This window comes from Hippocampus zosterae, chromosome 2 (genome assembly GCF_025434085.1).
Source record: "Hippocampus zosterae strain Florida chromosome 2, ASM2543408v3, whole genome shotgun sequence".
NCBI classification, from domain to species: Eukaryota; Metazoa; Chordata; class Actinopteri; order Syngnathiformes; family Syngnathidae; genus Hippocampus; species Hippocampus zosterae.
In genome coordinates this window covers 9,566,067-9,584,879 of record NC_067452.1, presented here as the reverse complement: position 1 = coordinate 9,584,879, position 18,813 = coordinate 9,566,067, and the positions used below count along the sequence as shown (strand labels likewise).

Genomic DNA, 18,813 nt, shown 5'->3' with positions numbered 1-18,813 from the left:
GAGTAAATGGCTGTTTGTTGATGTATGTGCCCTGCAATTGGCTAGAGGCTACCAGTTCAGGGTATACCCCACCTACTGCCCGAAGACTGCTGGGAAAGGTTCCAACACGCTCGAGACCCTCTGGAGGATACACAGCTCGGATAATGGATGGGTGGACAATACTCTAGTTATATAACCACATGAAAGTATCAAAATAAAATTTCTCACGATGCAGTGGAATTGTATGCTGCTTTACTCCTTAAACACAACAAGAATTATCAAGATAAAATCAAAATACTGTACTTGTAAGTGCAGCCATTTGGTACAGCTCCCGCGGGCCTGATTGGCCTGTGCTGTGCATATGTGGGCTATATAACGAAATATCTAGTAAGTGTAAAAGGCAGCTTTAGAAAATGGCATGACGTATAGGGGCGTGTGAGATTATTTCGGTTGCGTGGGAGCAAAATAAATAAATAAAAACAGTCTCTATTGTGCACGTGTTTTTTAGTACAGTATGTATGAGAGCGTTTCAGTAGTGTGTGTGGGGGAGGTACAGTAATCCCAAATTATGTCAGTCCTCATAATGAGGGCTGCGGAGCACATGCATCCTCTTGCTCGCCTCACTTGAGACCATTCATTGGGAAGCAGGCCGGCCGGCAGCTGCTGAATGGGGGTGCGGGGGGGTCGGTGGAGGGATGGAGGTAGATGGAGGGAGGTGGGTGCTATGCTTGTTCGCGTAATAGCCGGCGGTTGAAGGCGTGGTGCGTGTGGCTCGATACTAGGCGCGTTCAGTATTAGCAGCAACAGCAACACACTGAGGGGATGAGCATGGACAGCGGCTGTGGGGCGACTCCCTTCCACGGCGAGCTCAACCGGCGAGACGGTTGATCGGGAGCAACCGGCATGCGGGGGGAAGCTCTTTCTTTTCTACTCTTAAGGACATATAAACGCAGAGGTAAGAAGATACATGTTGAGATCGTGGCGCTGATACACGCCGCTTCTGTCCCGGGCTTCGAGGAGACAAAAAGTAGGACCCGTTAAGGGACGTGGCTTTGGGTTTGCCGCCTCCACCGGAGACACGCGTGTTGCTCGCAGTGTCTCGTTCGTTTGACATCGTTCGAAATCGTTCGTTTGACATATGTGTTTTGAGACAGGAGCACAGGTGGAAACCATCCATAGCCTTTCACACAAATGCATTGTTCTCTCAATGGCCCTGAGCTGGGCCAATCCCCACACTGTGATCCTGATGGAGGTGGATAAAGCACATATAGGCCACTATTTAGGATGGGAGAACAATTTTTGCTCAACTGAGACAGAGTGCTATTTAATGTAGTCATATTGGCAGTGTGACTTGGCAAATATAAAAAATGGTACATAAATCATCAGTTTGACAGGGTTCACTTTCCAGCGCTGAGTTAAATACTAAACACTTTGCGTTTGGATGCATAATTCAAATTTCAAAACGTGAAATTGCACAACGATATAAAAATGACAATTATTAGTGGTAATGAGTTACATGGACACACGTCCTGTATTAATGTGGTCAATGGAGTTTTAACTGCGGGGCAAAAAAGGTAGACATTGTTATCACAGAGGAAAAGCTCCGTCTGCATGTATTTAAAGGGATCATAAACAGGATGTCTTGCTTTGGTGGTTGGGTCCCATGGACACACATGTCCAACTTTGTCGTGCTTCCTATTTGTTGCAGCGGATGTCCTGCGTCATTTATCAACACCGTGGACATTTGGAGGCATTTCTTTCAAGGATCCATAAATAACGAGTAGTAAAAGAAAATTCACTTCATTGGATGTCACCTTTCATTGCACATCTTTGTTGGACAGTGTACAAGGCCTGCAAAGAAGGGAGGATCAGGCATGCTCTTCTGTCTTTTGGCTGTTTCAAAACATTAGCAAACCTCCTTTTCAGAATCATAGTGCCTGGACATTTTCCAAAAATGTCTTTAAAACTCAAACGGGTATATGTGAACTGAAGCTTGAGCCTACCTCTTACTGTATGTATGGAAGATATAGTGTGATAATAGCCTTTAGGAAAATTATCTTTGGTCAAAGACCAGATAGGGGGAAACTATGATTAACCTTTGATGCAAGCTCTCCTGATAATCAATTCAGAAAAGGATAACTTCTAATGAAGGGAATATCGCATTGTTTTCCTGATATAATTTCCACGAGGCTAAAGGCTCTGCAGAAAGCCCTTGCAGTAGGGTGCAAGGGCCTCTGTCATTGGTGCGAGCGATGGTAAGGGCTCACTTCAGTATGTCTTCAATTATGCTTCGTACCCAATTTTTAGAGGCAGCATTTGAGCCAACTGCACCGTTATAGCACACAACTGCTGTCTGAGACTGCTTCACACCTGGATTTGTGGAAATGCAATGCTCCCTTTGGGTTACGAAGGCAGATGCCACCACACGATAGGACACAGTGCAGTACAACGACAAAGTGCCAAGATGATTACAAACCAGAAATGACCCCGTTATTTCTCCACCATCATTCATGTATTTGCTTTGAGTCCATTTAGCACCCAACTCAGATCAAAATTCCATCCATCTATGCTAGACCTGCGGCTGACTTTGGACGAGAGGTGTGATATAATCAATAACAGGGCACATGTACTGTACATTCATAACTAAGGAGTTTTGAATGAACCTAACAAGCATGATTATGGAATGTGGAAGGAAGTTGGAGTATCGGGAGATACAAGCACGGGGAGAACTTGCAAACTCAAGACAGGAACTTGTCGCTGAGATTCAATGGCAAGAACTGTGGAGATGGGGCAACCACTGTGCTGCCTTGAAAATGAAAAAAAAAGAAAACAGAATAAAAGAAGTTCTAATCTAATACAAATCATGTACAGTATTGCCCTTCTTCGGGTAAAGATGTGGCTCTGGTTCTGTAACTCCATTTCAATTTTAGTGGGTGTTGGTAGAATGACAGAGGCCAAGGAATTATGAAGCCTCGGGGTCTTTGTGTTCAAATATTTAGATGCATTGGAAAGTGAACAAGAAGTACAACATTAACTTGAGGGTGGATATGACATCAGTTTATCAGTTTGCTTAGAAATACTGAATCATTTGGGCACATGGTAAAATTGCCAAATAAATGTCACCTTAGTGTCTGTTTCAGGGTGCCAGTTTTGCTCACGGGAGCAGATAGGACCGTTACAGACTTTTCCAGTTTTTGTAGTGCAAATACAATGAAAATACAGTTGAATGTCCCTCCGTCCTTGAGGACGTCCTGTTCAGGTCTCGATGAAGTTACACAGCATGATGACATCATCAGCATGAATCACACTGCCGTGACTGCGCCCCCAAATAGTCCATCAAAGATCTACATTTTTGCAACACATAGAATTTCAAATGACATCGTCTTGAGCCTCACGTCGCTTTCCTGGATATCACAGGGTTTCAACATGAGGGGATGGTTGATACTTAGCTATCGACTGCTGACAAAATGAGCCACGTGGAGAGCTCTGATCAGGGCGATGACCAAAAATCCTTCAGATGGTCAGTATTCATCATTGACTGTGTAGAGGAGTGTGTAGGTGTCAGGTGTCCACCAGGCTGTATTTGCATGACGGATTGTGGCTACCTCAAGCAACATCCGTGCATGCATTTTCTGTCACGCTTGTTCTCATTTGGGTCACAGGTGAGCTGGAGCCTATCCTATCTGACTTTGGGTGAGAGGCGGGGTACACCCTGGATTGGTCGGCTGTTAATCGCACTCTTGTTATTTCTCAAATACAGGCTCATTTCGTTTGTATCATGTGATCTCCAATTGGGTGTCTTCAAGAAAACAAACACTGTTTGGTGTAACAACAGCTGCCATCAATAATGCATGAAAAGTGGAAGCTGAGATGAGACGGTCGACTGTCTGGACAGGTCTGAATTGTGACAGGTTAAAATTTTCTGCTTGTTTTCTAGCTTGAAGACTTTATCTTTAGCCATCATGAATGTCACAGGGGCATTTTTGTGCTGTGAACTTTACAGGTAGAGGTAAGCTAACACACACATGGTATGCCAACTGTGGTAAATCCAACAGCAGAGAAAAGGTCCGATTTGCATGTCTCCAAAGATTAACAAAAAACAAACAGTGACTGGCACTTCTTTATCTGAAAATGAATGTTGAAGTGTTGTCCTCTCGAGGCCTTGCAGGCTCTTTCTTTCTTTTTTTTAAAAGCTGAGTAGGTTTTTTTGTCTGCGGTGTCAGTATTGGGCAATGTCTTCAATGAAGATAACCACAATTGCCAATTTTTCATTCATTTGTTATCACTTTGTATTGATCACTTTTAAATGCCAGCCAGCACCATTTTTTGTGCCTGAATCAGGTTGATATAGAAGCTACTGATAATTTGCAGGGCGAGCCCGGATGGTGCCAACAGATATAAATAGCATGGCTGCAAGCGCTTACGGACCAACTGTGTAGATCTTTTCAAGTCATACTCCCTCTCTTTTTATACACACGCTTTGGTTTTCCAACCTCTCAAGACCCTTCCCCAGTGTCTTGTGCAAGTTTCAAGAGCTTTCTTCAGTCAAACAAGCAGAATAGAATTGACTGCAACATCTAGCGGCCAGACTGGTGTATTGCATGCTAAGTTCAGAGCCATGTTAAACACCGTCCCGCCTATACAGTAAGTACTGTCACAACTTAATAAACCAACGTGATAAAATGCAGATATAGTCCATTTTTTTAATTTATCGAGCACACAGCTTTTCATTTAGACTGTGAGAGAGAAATTTGCAGACTACGTTATTCTGAAATGATAAAGAAATAAGGGCTTCCAAGAGCAATGGAATTATTCCAAAGCGTTGCAAGGAGTCTGGCCTGCGTGAGCAATTAAAAAGAAACAATCTAATATGTTGAAAGACATCATATTTCCATTTCTGCATGAAACATATCCACATATACTGTGAGACAGTCAATACTAAATTGAGCAACGGTGGGCAGCAGTCTGACCCGCCTTGGCCTAATTAAATCGGCTGCCGAATGCGAGTGAAGTGACCGCTAAGCCGTCGCAAACCTAGAACCCTGCATGCAGAGAGTTTGCAGTGCTTTTTCCGAGGCCTGCAAGAAGAGAGCAATGAAGGGATGAGTCAGGAATGCATCAGCTCCTGCGCTCTGCCTGGAGAGTTTTATCAGGTATGAGAGTCGCTTGCTTCTCTATAACTGGACAAGAAGTGATCAGCCTCATTCTGTCAGATAACGGGACTGTCAGATCCACCCACTCTTTTTTTCCAAGATCGTTTGGATGTTGGCCTCGTAAATGTATCATCTGAACTGAGAATTTGAATACACTGACACCACGGTGCTGTCGCAGCAATGCGAGGAAAATGATCCCAATGGTGCAAATGTCATTTACTTGCACTCCTTTGGATTTAGCAGATCTGCAGTTTAATCACAATTGGAAAAGTTGTTAGCTGCGCAGGTTAGAAATGTGTGCAAACATCTTCGGTTGTTGAAATAATATGTTTGTTCAATTAAAAGACAGACTTGAAACCAAATGTGCAGTCACTCAAATCCTTCTACGGATTACTATGGCAACAAATCCTCGGAACAATGCTTTCATTGTTGTTTCATGACGTTAGTATTTCTTTAAGAAGGATCACTGCATTTGGCGCTCGGCTATTAGTTCACTATGGCAACTGTGACGTGAAATACTTCAGTCTCATCCGTGTCTTTATTTTTTTTTTGTGATGTCAACATATTTTCATCAGTAGATTTTTTTTTTTATTAAAAACATGCCTATGGGATGGAAGATGAAAAGCACGCTCCAATTTCCTCTTTTGTGTCCCTGTAGATGACTGAGGGCCGACTGTGTCAAGTGCAATTGCTGGATGACAGGAAGCTGGAGCTGCTGGTTCAGGTGTGAATAACGCGGAGATGGTCAATATTTGTTTCATAACTGAGAAGCCTCTCTATGCAACCTGAGGGGCGCGGCTCCAGGTCAGCGATGTGTGAAGAATTCCAAACGCGACTCTGCACAAACCCTCAGCGCACATCACATCAACTGTATTTCACTGTAATTGGGGCCTTTCAAGAATAATGAAAATGCGTTGAAAGCAGTGCACCAGCACAGCGCAGTAGACAACATAATCAGTCACAGAGGCTGCTGCACTTTGAGTTGAGCTTGCAGATTTGTCACTAGAACATCTATAAGGGAATGAGGCAAACAGACTTCAGTTCTAGTTCTGGAACCTGACGCTGAATCTAAAAGATAAAAAAATCTCCTTCCACAGCCAAAGCTACTGTCGTATGAACTCGTCGACCTCGTCTCTTCCCATTTCAACCTCAAAGAGAAGGAATTCTTCGGACTTGCGTTTTTCAGTGACAAGTATGTAAACCGTTGGCCTAACCTAAGTATTTGCAGTGCTCTAAACATTTATTGCTGGTGATTTTTAAAAGACAGCACACTCGCTTGCTTTTGCAGTGGTCAGTGCAAGTGGCTGCAGATGGACCGGAGAGTTCTTGATCATGACTTTTCCAAGAGGCAGGGCTCCATTGCCCTCAACTTCCTGGTCAGGTAACAAGAAACCTTCACACGCAGGGCTAAAGCTCTCCAGCAGGGTGCAGCGCTGCATGGAAAACAAAATAAAAAATAGGATACTGTACAAAGTAAACATCGTGCAGGGTGTTCTCGCTTTACTCTTGTGCTTCTTGTGAAGTAGTTCGTGCTGCAAGAATAGGTCATCAAGTCATACACTTTTTCATTTTATTTTATTTGGGCACAAAATGTAATTGTAGCTATGGAAAAAAGTGGTTTCTAAATGAATTAAAACACCAAATTCTCTTGAGCACACCCAAAAATGACTTTTTCCTTTTGTCGCTACTTCTTGTCGACCAAAATACAAATACAATGTAACAGATAAAATGGGGTTTGAATCAGGCGTTGTTGATGATGATTGTGCTGACGTCTTCCTTCTAAGAGTTAAATCATTTCGTTTAGTAACAGGCATAGTCGAAATCTGAGTCATTAGGTTCCAAAGTTGTGTCTCCCAAAATACAAGCTAAAACCTTTGTAGCTATTTAGATGGAGAAGGGGAAATCTGCATAACTCAGCAGAAGTGGCATCATCAAGTTAATTGCTATGACCTTGGGAAGACCTAATAAATCCGCACTTCTATTTTTTATTTTTCACTCGTAACGGAGTGTGTCTCTCAATCGAATAGAATCCTGTAACTCATAATATCAGAAAAAAACCATCCCATATGTACTTTTTTCTTTATTCATTCATTCATCTTCCGAACCGCTTCATCCTCACAAGGGCATGCTGGAGCCTATCCCAGCAGTCTTTGGGCAGTAGGCGGGGGACACCCTGAATCGGTTGCCAGCCAATCGCAGGGCACACAGGCACGAACAAACATCTACGCCCACACTCACACCGAGGGACAATTGAGAGCGTCCAATCAGCCTGCCATGCATGTTTTTGGAATGTGGGAGGAAACCAGAGTACCCGGAGAAAACCCACGCAGGCCCAGAGAGAACATGCAAACTCCAGTGCTCAAAGAAGGATGCACGCAGTCGCTGATGTAATCTGTAGTTTTTTTTTTAATAAACAAAAAGAGCAATAACACACACATTCATAGGAGTTGCTGTTAGCCACAACTCACGCCCATGCGCTCCACACTCGGACTAACTGCCGGAGCCAATATTCCCCCAACCTGCCTCTTCCCCTCTCTATGACGTCACACAAATACAATAAACAGATACCTGTATTACACTATATAACTACGTTCTCGACCAGTTTTCACCCTAGTTCACGATCGAATACTTGTGAACATGATTTACAACCCTGCTCCCTGCAACTCCATTACTGTTAACAGTGTGATATTAACATTCAATTTGCATTTTAAAAAAATGGAATTTGATGTGACTGTAAATGACAGAAATATTTTGGGTGGAGTTCTTCAGGTGTCGAAGAATCTGTAGCAAAGCTGCAAAATACGCAGCAAAATATATGAGCCAACAAATAAAATAGCTAAAAAAAATACCGTTGATGGCTGAGCACGGATGAATCTATATGAAATTTTATTACTTTGTATACCATATTTTGTCAAAAGAAAAGGCGGCGTGGGAAGACAAAATAAAATGGTCAAGTTTTCAAAATAGTTGTTGGTTAAATTATCCTGCAATTCTGGCATGACTATTTTACAACGAATATGACGGCGTCAGCATAGATTTGACCCAGACCACGTACATATTGTATTATAGCTCCATCCTACAGCTAAGACCCGTTTTATGTATCTTGAAAGAAAGTTCAATGAAAAACATTGCGTGCTTGTCCATTCATCTTTCATAGATTTTATGTGGAAAACATCACGCAGCTGAAGGACATCATCACAGTGGAGTTATTCTTCCTCAATGCAAAATCTGCTGTCTACAACGTAAGTGGCAGCGCCTTTTCTCAGCCGCAGGGCAGTTTTCACTCGCCTCGGAGGAATGTGTGTAAGAAAGCAGAAAGAAATGGTTTATTCTGAGAACAGGCTAATATTGAGGTCGATCCGGAAATGTTTGAGTGTGGATCACCGTGTGCAATCTGTTCATCTAAAATGCTTCTTTGTCTCATAGGGTATTATAGAAGTTGAGAGTGACAATGTCTTTAAATTAGCAGCAAACGCTTTGCAGGTTGGTGCCTTCACTGCCCTTAAAGAAACCCCAAATCTGTTACATCCTTGAAAGTAAAGCTAAAGCCTAATGAGATGTTCTTTTTTTTTTATTGAACCAGGAGTCTAAAGGAGACTACACAAGGTAAGAGCTTGTTATTATCAGAGGGTGATAAGTATTGACTGGCAGCAGGATAAGTTAAGGGCGATCTGTTGGCGAAATAGGTCACTTGTTTCTCAACAATGGGGACACTAACAATCAATAGCAATGTAATGTGAGGGTTGCCATAGTGCGCTGAGTAGCTCACACCCGTCTACTAATGAATCTCATGGTACTGACAGACTCAAAGGGGAGACTTGACATGCCAGGAAAGGGCAGCAAACAGCTAGATTCAAGGCCACCAAATAATTACATGAAATTAGATACAGTTGCATAATCTGATGAGATCCAATTCAAGAGTTGTCTCAAAAAAATTCTGGTTCAATCAAGATAATAATGCTCATGTCTTGAATGACACTGGGTACGTATCAGTTTTAACAACTGTGGTGTAGAAAAGAACTGTGTCATACTGAGATAAGAGGTCTGTTGAAAAATCTTAAAAATAAATCACACTTAAAATAATACCCCAAAAAACTTCAGCATCAAAACAATTCCATTTTTAGGGCGCCTTAGATCTGTTCTGTACTGCAAGAATGATGGCTATATAAGAGCATCCAAAGATGAATGAGTTCTTGCTTTCTAATAGCCGACGTTTTGAAGAGCAAAATGTGGTGGTGAGTTGGTAGCGCTGAGAATGAACATGTAATCACCGGATTTTTTCTGTCATTCATCTCCTTCCTTTTCCTTGCCCAGTGATGAAGCCACCCGAGCTGACTTAAAGAAGCTGCCCGCTCTTCCCACTAAAGTCCTCAAGGAGCACCCATCGCTTGCTTACTGGTATGCTTAAAGGCCAGTCTGAGTTGTGATTAGCAGCACACCTTTTAATGTATTCACCATTCATCTCGAAAACAATTTATCTCACTTTCTTTTTGCTAACGCAGTGAGGATCGAGTCATCGACTATTATAAACAGCTCAGAGGAGTCTCCAGAGGGCAGGCCATTGTACAGTAAGTGTTGAAGTTAAAAAAAATATTGATTGGTTGAAACACGTTTGACATTAATTACGGTAATGTGAAAATGGCTTCAGGTCATTCATTTCCCTCCTCCACTGAGGCTTCCTTTTCACTTTGTCTTGCTGGAATCCCTTTCCCCCATCAACTGGCAGAAATCAATCGATATGTTCAGTCGAGTGAATCGCACAGACGCAGCAGATCAAATGCTCTAGAATTCCTCCTCGCCACAGCCCATGTGGACTTTATGAAGCACCTTGTGGTTTTAATAACACTCTTCACTGTAGGTATCTGACGCTTGTGGAATCCTTGCCCACATATGGTGTCCACTATTATGAAGTGAAGGTAGGCTTTGCGCTCGTCTTTGCTCTGGGAACGGAACAGATGTTCACTCTTATTTTTTCCACCCCGTCCAGGATAAACAAGGGATGCCATGGTGGCTTGGGATCAGCTATAAAGGCATTGGCCAGTATGATCTACAAGACAAGCTGAAACCCAGAAAGGTACCGGTAAATATCATCCTACTGTTGCGGCTTTAAATTGGCTTGTCTCCACCGGACGCTGTCAGCGGGCTGAGTCCTCATTTCTGATTCAAATGAATTCAAGGGCAGGACCTTTTCATTGCTAAAAATCATTCATGTCGTTTCAAGCGTTCCTTTACTGGAACTTCTGCACATGTCAGCCATTTTAGATTGCCAAGTGATAGAGATCACGACCCATGCGAATGATGCCGTGCCGAATAAGACCTTTGGCATGTGCGGTACGGGCCAAGAAGAAGCGGAAATATTATTTCGAACGTGTCACGTGAAGAATACATTCTGGTGGTTTGCACGGGATGATGCAGTTTTACTTTGACGGCTGGATTGTGCAAGTATCTGCTGCCTGTATGGTGGGGAGGCAAGGTGAAGGGAGGGGAGGGAGCTGCTAATGTCAGAACGAAAAGAGGGATGGCTTTGGGCGTTAACATGCATGAGAATACCTGAGGAGGCAAGTCAGGAGCTGACACGATCCAGTCCTAGTACAAGTTGGTGTTGAGAGTGAAGCCAGAGAGGATTTCATAACTACCAAATAGGATCTGAAATTGAAGACCCTTTGTAGTGGTAAGAAGTCGATTTTTTAATGCATAGAATATGATACTTTTAAATGAAGCTCTGAGAACTTTTACATTATTATGTAATACATTATTTGTTGTCACCCTCTCATGCTGTTCACCCGTGTAACATTTGAGAAATATATATATTTTTTCAAACGTGTGTTTCATTCACTGCCGGACTAGACATGCAGTAAGTCACAAATGACTTGAAATAAGGCTGCTGTCACGGAGCACCTGGCCGATGAGCCACGGAACATGTAGTGATGAGTCTTGATTTCGTAATGTGGGAGTATTGTACCCTCTGAACAGCTGTAACGTTGCGGTGTTGGTAAACCAGACTCGAATGACACTTGATTGGTCACAGAATGAGTGCCGTTTATTTACTTTGTGCGCTTTCTCTATTGTGACTACCAGCTTTATCAGTGGAAGCAACTGGAAAATTTATACTTCAGGGAGAAAAAATTTGCAGTGGAGGTTAATGATCCACACAGGTGAGATTTTTTTTTTTTAAGTTCATTATTTGGTGTTACTGTTGTTGTTGTTTTACATCCCTTTGGTTTGTATGAGATTACCCACCTCTATCTGAAATCTGAAATAAGACACACAGTTCACCACTGATCCTTTTGCTTCAGGAGAGCAGTAACCAAGCGCACCTTTGGACAAACTGGCCTCCTCATCCACACTTGGTATGCGAGCCACTCTTTGATCAAAACGATTTGGGTCATGGCTATTAGCCAACATCAATTCTACTTGGACAGAAAGCAGAGCAAAGTGAGTGTGAGACTTAAGTGCATTTCAGAGTGGCAAAGTAAAAAGAGATCCATGCAAAAAGATTTGATTCCTCCTTTCCGTTAGGCTAAACTCGGAATCTCCAAAAGCTTGGAGGAAATTGCCATGGATCTGAACGAGCATGCAGGGGCAAAGACAAACAAACTCGGAGAGTCCGTCCTGAAAAATAACTTGATTACAGCCAGCAATGGGAGCCTGGTATCGACAGGTTGGTTGTACTCGTGACGCTTCCAGAGCAACCTGCAGCAAATGTCAAGAATTCCAAATATTTAAAGGGGATAGCAAGACAAAACTTCCTTACAGTAATATGTCTTATACGCCTGCACTCCTTTCAACACAGCATTCTGCTTAATATTGCGTTTGTGGAATTTGAATGAAGCAGCAAAATGCACCCGTTTTTACCCATCTCAGGGGGCGGCCATTTTGCCACTTGCTGTCAACTGAAAATTACCTCACAGTTGCTCAGTGCTCGGGTAATCACCAATCATGCCTCACCTGTTTTACAAGCGGTAAAATCAGCTACGATCGCTTGTTACCTGAGCCCTGAGCAAATGCAATGTCATTTTCAGTCGACAGCAAGTGGCAAAATGGCCGCCCTCTGAAATGGAGAGAAACGGGTGGATTTTAGATGTTAACTCATATTTTCTTTGTCAGAATAGTGTATTTAGTCAACTGGTGTTGCATGGAACTTATTACCTTAAAGAAAATGTTTGCATTGACTTCCCCTTTCAGTGTAGTGTATCAATCAACAGATTTTTGGGGGCGTAAAATAACTGTGCAACTATTCCAATTCATATTTTACAGGTTCTGCAGACTCTGAAATGAGTGAGGAGCAGAAGAAAGAGAAACTCTCTGAGCTGAGAAAGAAAGAGCAGGAGATTCAAGATATCTTGGCCAAAAAGACAAAGGAATTAAAGAAGATTTGTCTCCGGGAAGCGGTGAGATATTCTGTTTACTTGCCCTTGTTTCTCTGGCTTTTTGTCCTCTAAAGGGTTATGCTTACTGTTATCCACCCATTTTCCGGAGCGCGTGTATTCCAGAATCACATCAAAATATCATTTATTTCACTTTTGGTCACTGTAAGGCATCACATTTTTAATGAATGGCCTTTGCTTCGTGTTTTTTTTTTTTGGTCTCCCAAAGCCTTTAATTACATTTGTGTGTGTGATGGATTGTTTCTGCTACACTATCCATTTAAAGTGTTGTTTGTTCTCAGGAGCTTACTGGAAAGCTGCCAAAGGAGTACCCCTTGTCTTCAGACGAACGACCACCGCAGGTTAGACGGCGAGTTGGCACTGCTTTCAAGTTGGATGACCTTTTCCCTTACAATGAGGTCTGTGTTTCACTTAGGCACTTTCATCATACACGTTCAGTAGTTGCCTTTGGCCAATCTGACATGCCTTTTAATTAGCACTTTAACCTGAATTTCACTTCATACTTTGTTGTAATATGGTTTAAATGACAATCCCAGACTGTTATCGGCTTAACCTTTTCTCAACAATAACCAAAGTTACATTTTTAACTGAAGAGATAAACCAAAACAAGGGTGCTTCAGTTTAAAAGCGCTTGGTAAATTGCAAGTCTTACCCTCCAATAAGCGCATACTTGAAGATATGAAAGCGTCGTCTGCCGTAAATTAGCAATACCGCAGAGTCAGCGAAAATGTAGCAAGTTGTTTTCTTCCCACTCTATCTACGTTATATTACATGCGGTCGCAGTGACAAGTCTGTGTCGACCAATCAGGGCACAGCACTGCGTCCAGCTCACTCCGACATAAAACCCCAACAAATGCAGGCAGAAAAGTGGGACAGAATGTGTTGGACATATTGAGACTGTTTACAGTGGAAAGGGAGGGGAAAATAGGGAAGTGAATGTACTTTTAATGTCTTTTGCGACTTGCACTGCAGGATCCTTTTCTGAGAAATCTGGAGAGCAGATTTGCCCTCCAGCAGAAAATCGTGGAGGCAGCTAAAAAGCTAGCGAATGAGCCAGAACTGTGCAAGACGGTTAAGAAGAAGAGGAGGAGAAACTGTTTGGATGCTATGCACAAGCTTCAGCAGATTGAGAACGAGATGAACCATTATCGAATCAAGAAGGGGAAAAGACCCACCCAGCGAGCCTCAGTAATCATTGCAGGTTTGGAGCAAGTGCAACGAAGGAACTGTCACGACTCGTATGATTCTGCTGTATTCACAAGAAGCATTCTCTGTGTCCAGATGAGCTCATGCGGTCAGAATGCAGCTCCTTGTCGAGCCTCCCCTTGGAGGACGGTGAGCTTGGCCACACGTCTCTGCAATGTATCCCATAGTAAGGCCCCATGTTCGGATCTTGATTTGGCACTGTCCTATTTTTGTATTCAGATGACTCGGACAGCGCCAGCCAGCGGCCGCGGTCACAGTCTGTGCAAGACTCCCCTCAGTTCAGTCCATTACGTTCCATGGGGGCGGAATACGATGTCGAGAAGCAAACATCTCAAAGGGAAAATAACCAGAACAAAGGGTGAGGCGTAATCTGACCTGCTGAAGACACATTTTCGACATCGATTGCTCGGTCGTGTTTGAGGCCTTCTTCTGTTGCACACGTATCATTCCTGCCTTTCTTTTTAATCATCGCCCTCAATGTCACAACCCTTTAGATTAGATTTTGAAGGCCAGGAAGCTTCCCTCTACCACCACAATCCAAGAGAGACCTCCTCCACCCACAGTAGCCCTTATAAAACCCTCCCCAGACCTCCCAGAGACCCCCGCAGCATGCCCCCCACACCGGCTATGACCCGCAATGCCTACAGCAGCAGCCAGCTCAGGTTTGGCCATGGCTCCCCAACACCGTGATTGCCCACTCATTCGCCAATTGAAGTTGTCATTCAAACGCTTGGTAAAAGTTCCAATATTGCAGATGAGTCATTATTGTAACGCGGCAAGCTGTGTCCTCTTTCCAGGTGCGAGGGCTCACCCCACGGCTTCAGGGCTCGCAGTGGAAGTTTGGAGTCCCGGCCCCAGTTGAGAAAGGAGACAGACCAGGAGAAGCCGGTTTTCACTTTGTCACCGGCTCACCGCAGCAACAGCACAGAGGTCTTGGAGGATTGCTCCTCCTACACCAGTCAGTCCAGTCTGGATTTCTGCGGGCCAGCCAGCTCCCACTACAGTACATCAGATTCCCGAACCTCCACCATGCATCGACTGCACCGCAACGTGGAAGTGTACGGAAATACGGGGAGTATGCCCAACCTGGTTCAGCACCATTCTGGTTGTAGTTACGCCTGCGAGACCTCAGCACACTATCCACCCAGTGCCTACTACGTCTCCGGCTGCCCGTGTCCAGATATGGAGCCTTACGCTAACGGTGCCTACGTGTATGAGAATGACGTCGAAGGCCACTACAACGTCAACCCCTCCTATCAAATGAACGGCTATCACGGACACGACAGGTTCAGGCATTACGGCTCCGACCGAACTGACGGCCTTTCCCAGAATCCCTATGCGACGGTCAGGCCACCGAGGAGCAGGGAGGGACCCAGAAACGAACTTTTGGCCAAGAACATGCAGAAGGCTATGGTGGCAGAACATCTGAGAGGGTGGTACCATCGGAACCGTGGCCCCAGGGAAGAAGAGAGGACAGGATACGACTTTGACTGTGGCTCTCAGCTCAGCCTAGGGTACCAGACCATGCCGGCGGCCTTCAGCCACTCCAGCAGAACGACGTCATTTTCTTCCGGTGAGATGATGTCTGTAAGTTGTCTATAGGTCAATGAAGACAGTGCCCGCAAGAAGACGGGCATTTTAAAAAGGGTTTATTCCTGTCCTTAAATCATCATTGCTTTCTTTGACGCGCACAATTCGAAACGCGCCATTGTGGGAGTAACTACGTAGACTTGCTTCCCGGCCAATGGAAGCGACCCCTCTCATTCTCTTTAAGATCAGTTAAGTGGATGCGCACAGTCTTTGACTTTGCGGAAGTCCGTGCAGAATATCGAAACGCGAAAAGTCCGTTTATAAGGAACTGCAAGCAGACCTACATGGGTGGATGATGTTACGTTGGCCACGGCAGTCACAGATCCCAACCCGATCTTTCATGTCTATGTGTGACTCTCCCCCTTACTACCACATACAGTACCTATACTGCGGCCAAAGAGGGTGATTTTAAAAATATAATGAAGATGATGGTGATGATAACAATAATAATAATAATAAAAATAATAATGCCTTCAATGAATTGATTTATGCAATTAGACAGAGGGTTTGATTCCCGCGGTTGTGATATTTATGAGTAAATTACAGTATCCTCCGGCACACGTATCCATGGAGCTCAGAATCTGTCTCCCTGCACCTCAGTAGCATTCAGCAAAATTGCAACTTACACCTTCTTTCAGCGAGTCTAAGGTTTAGTTTACTTTCAGCCACCAAATTGTCAGGTGAGTCGGGGGCCATGTAACAGAAAACGCCCGGAATGCCCAGCGTGGTGCAGTGCGGTCTGCCAAATTCCCAAAAAACGGTCAACTGGGTTTGCACTGGCACGAGATTCACCAGTTTTGAAAAATCTCTTCGGATTACTGTCTAGTACTGCGTCACCCATTGCAGTGCTGAAAAAAAGCAATTTAAGCAAGTTACCAATTAAGAGTGCACTTGGTTTGGGCTCACTTGCAGTGTCCTCAGTGGAGAGTGCAGGGAACTGGCGCAACCAACTGGCAGTCGGCCTGACTGACTACGACACACCGAACACACCTCATTACTCTCAACATGCAGTTCCTTTGTCGCCATATAATCGCAGCCCCACACACAACAGGTGAGTTGTCGTTTTCAACTTTTGACTTGAGAGAGTAAAGTTATATCAGAAAAAAAATGGATGAAAGCGATGAATATTCAAAGAGAGGTTAAAATTCTTACAACTTGACGTATAGTACATTTGGTCTCAACCGCAAAAGATTTGAGCAATTTGATACTCGATTCAACTTTTTTTTTTACCTATTAAAATAAATAGGTAAAAAAAATATAAATAAAATAACCTGTTTGGACCTGTTATTTTATTTATTTATATATATATATATATATATATATATATATATATATATATATATATATATATATATATACAGTATATATATATTTTGTTGTTGTTGTTGTTCTACTTCTTCCTTTCATAACTTTGCTGCTGTGAATCTGGAATCTGGAATTTCTCCATTGCGAGACTAATAAAGGTTTTCTTAATCTTTATATATATATATATATATATATATATATATATATATATATATATATATATATATATATATATATATATATATATAATATTTATATATATATATATTTCTCCTTAAAGAGTATTGTTTGTTTTTATTTGAATGGAAATCTCATTGACCTCTTTTAGGAAAAATTGATTCACTGAAGAGGTGACCAACAGTACACTGAAATCTCTGCTGCTTCCTTCCTCCCTATTTTACTTTTTGACTTTCGATTAATGCTCATGTGCGCAGATGCTCTCCAGAAAACAAAGTATCGGGCTCTGACACAAAGCCTAATAAATGTGAGTCAGTTGAGGTGGTTGGCGCTGAGGCCATTAGAATGGATGAAGAATCAGACAACCATTCTAGCACTTAAGGGTGAGAACAAGCAGGTGGCTGTATGTCATGTTGCCACACGTGTCCATTTCCTCATCTTCATCAGTGTGCTCATGGAATGAAACTATCGACCTCTTTGTGTTGTGGTTTTTCCGTTCCCCTTGGGGCAGTGTTTTTGTATTTCACAATATTTGCATTCTTGCATCCATTCTGTGGCAGTTTCTATTTAAATAAAATTTAAAAAAAGAAAAATCAAACTTCAGCTACAGGGAACACCAATACCGTATGTTATAAATTGCACTAGCACGGTTTGTGATTCATTCCACTTCACAGTCGAATTAAAGTTGAAACATGTAATTAGTAGAGCAAACAAAGCAATTGGACGGATGTTTCCTCATCACACCACACATTTCCATTTGCTGCCCGTTCATAGCGGCCTCCTAGGCATAGGCACAGAAAAACAAACATCCGTAAGTGTGACGTGCCCAGTTGCTGTTTCAATAATAAAGACACACAAAAGAGAATGCTCAAAAAGAGAAATAAAAGAAAAACTCATATAATGTATATATACTGTATATATATATATATATATATCTTTTTTTTTTTTTAAGAAAAACAGCCCAGATAGCTTGATCTGGTGGATCATTGCTCTCCATCTACCTCCGAGGAGTCCTTTACTGTATTTGGTTATTCGTTTGCGACTGTAAAAAAGATGCCAATCTTTCATAGCACCCTCATGTTCTGTCAGTTTCACGCAAAGACCACTTCTTGTCAAGGTGTTTTTTTTTCCTTTTTATTTATTTATTTTTGTTCACCCCACAGAGTTGCTTTGTGTTTCGACGTGATCATTTCAATCTATTATTCCATGCTTTTATAATCAGTCTGTAGAGCTTCTTTAATTTCAGTCCTTTGGTCATACGTCCAGGTCGCTTTCAGATGATTGAATGTGTGAATATCCATTTGATTTCAGTGTCTTCTTTCAGATTGTACCTGGGCAGCAGCAACACAAGCATCCAATGATGACGACCAAACCCCATTTTGTAACGTTAGAGGATGAAGTTGAAACAGGCTTTTCCTCCAAGGACTAACCTCTGAACCCAGGGTGCCTCCCATTGGGTGGATGGTTGAGAGAGGCAAGATAGACTGTGTCTCAAATTCTCAAAACGTTGCACAACCCCACTGACTTGTACTTGAGATATCAAGGCAATCAATCAAACATAAACAGGAACTGCTGCCTTACGCTGAACAACAGGAAAAAAAAGACATCTTTCATAAAATGGAGGATCCAGATTGTGAATGTGACACTTAATGTGATCGTTCATTAGAACAAACCACGTTGTAGAATTTCCTTTCCTTCCGTTCTTTAAAGCTGGAATCTGAATGTATGCTGTCACTAATGTTAACAGTCATTTTGTCAGTAAGTGCCGTGATGTGATTTAAAGTGCATGTGAAGGAAATCAGTTTCGATAACAACTTTGATAAGAATCAGACCACTGCCATCAAAACAATGACATTTGTTTTCTCACACATTTGTACAGTCTGTGTGTAGTTTCAAGTATCGTGTGAGGTGTCATGATGAAATATTTTCCACTGCGAAGGATTAATAAATACTTGTGTGACTCATAAATGGCTGCTGTCACCTCCTGTACTGCCATTGCTTAACACCTGTTTCAC

At 42.7% G+C, this 18,813-nt stretch overlaps 1 protein-coding gene across 3 annotated transcripts; it reads left to right on the top strand.

The window, feature by feature from the left end:
• The first annotated feature begins 515 nt into the window (after positions 1–515).
• On the top strand, positions 516–18,766 carry LOC127592064 (FERM domain-containing protein 4B-like). Of its 3 annotated transcripts, XM_052052489.1 has the most exons (24): positions 518–934; positions 5,791–5,856; positions 6,230–6,324; positions 6,421–6,513; positions 8,290–8,374; positions 8,559–8,615; positions 8,716–8,738; positions 9,447–9,530; positions 9,635–9,700; positions 9,991–10,048; positions 10,120–10,206; positions 11,211–11,287; positions 11,429–11,567; positions 11,652–11,793; positions 12,390–12,523; positions 12,802–12,918; positions 13,493–13,721; positions 13,802–13,855; positions 13,946–14,084; positions 14,221–14,388; positions 14,524–15,299; positions 16,229–16,367; positions 17,056–17,181; positions 18,123–18,766. In XM_052052489.1, exons 2-23 carry the CDS (start codon positions 5,791–5,793, stop codon positions 17,177–17,179), a joined length of 2,952 nt encoding a protein of 983 aa, XP_051908449.1. In that variant the 5' UTR covers positions 518–934; the 3' UTR covers positions 17,180–17,181; positions 18,123–18,766. The 3 variants fall into 3 exon arrangements, with proteins under 3 accessions (XP_051908465.1, XP_051908449.1, XP_051908455.1); XM_052052505.1 differs by lacking the exon at positions 14,221–14,388 and having other exon boundaries at positions 516–934; XM_052052495.1 differs by lacking the exon at positions 17,056–17,181.
• The last annotated feature ends 47 nt before the right edge of the window (positions 18,767–18,813 follow it).

What these genes read in the sequence shown, in the direction of transcription:
- LOC127592064 (XM_052052489.1), top strand. Translation starts at nt 5,791, where the DNA reads ATGACTGAGGGCCGACTGTGTCAAGTGCAATTGCTGGATGACAGGAAG. An exon ending in AGCTGGAGCTGCTGGTTCAG is followed by an intron (nt 5,857 to 6,229) that starts GTGTGAATAACG and finishes CTCCTTCCACAG; the next exon opens with CCAAAGCTACTGTCGTATGA. An exon ending in GAAAATAACCAGAACAAAGG is followed by an intron (nt 14,085 to 14,220) that starts GTGAGGCGTAAT and finishes ACAACCCTTTAG; the next exon opens with ATTAGATTTTGAAGGCCAGG.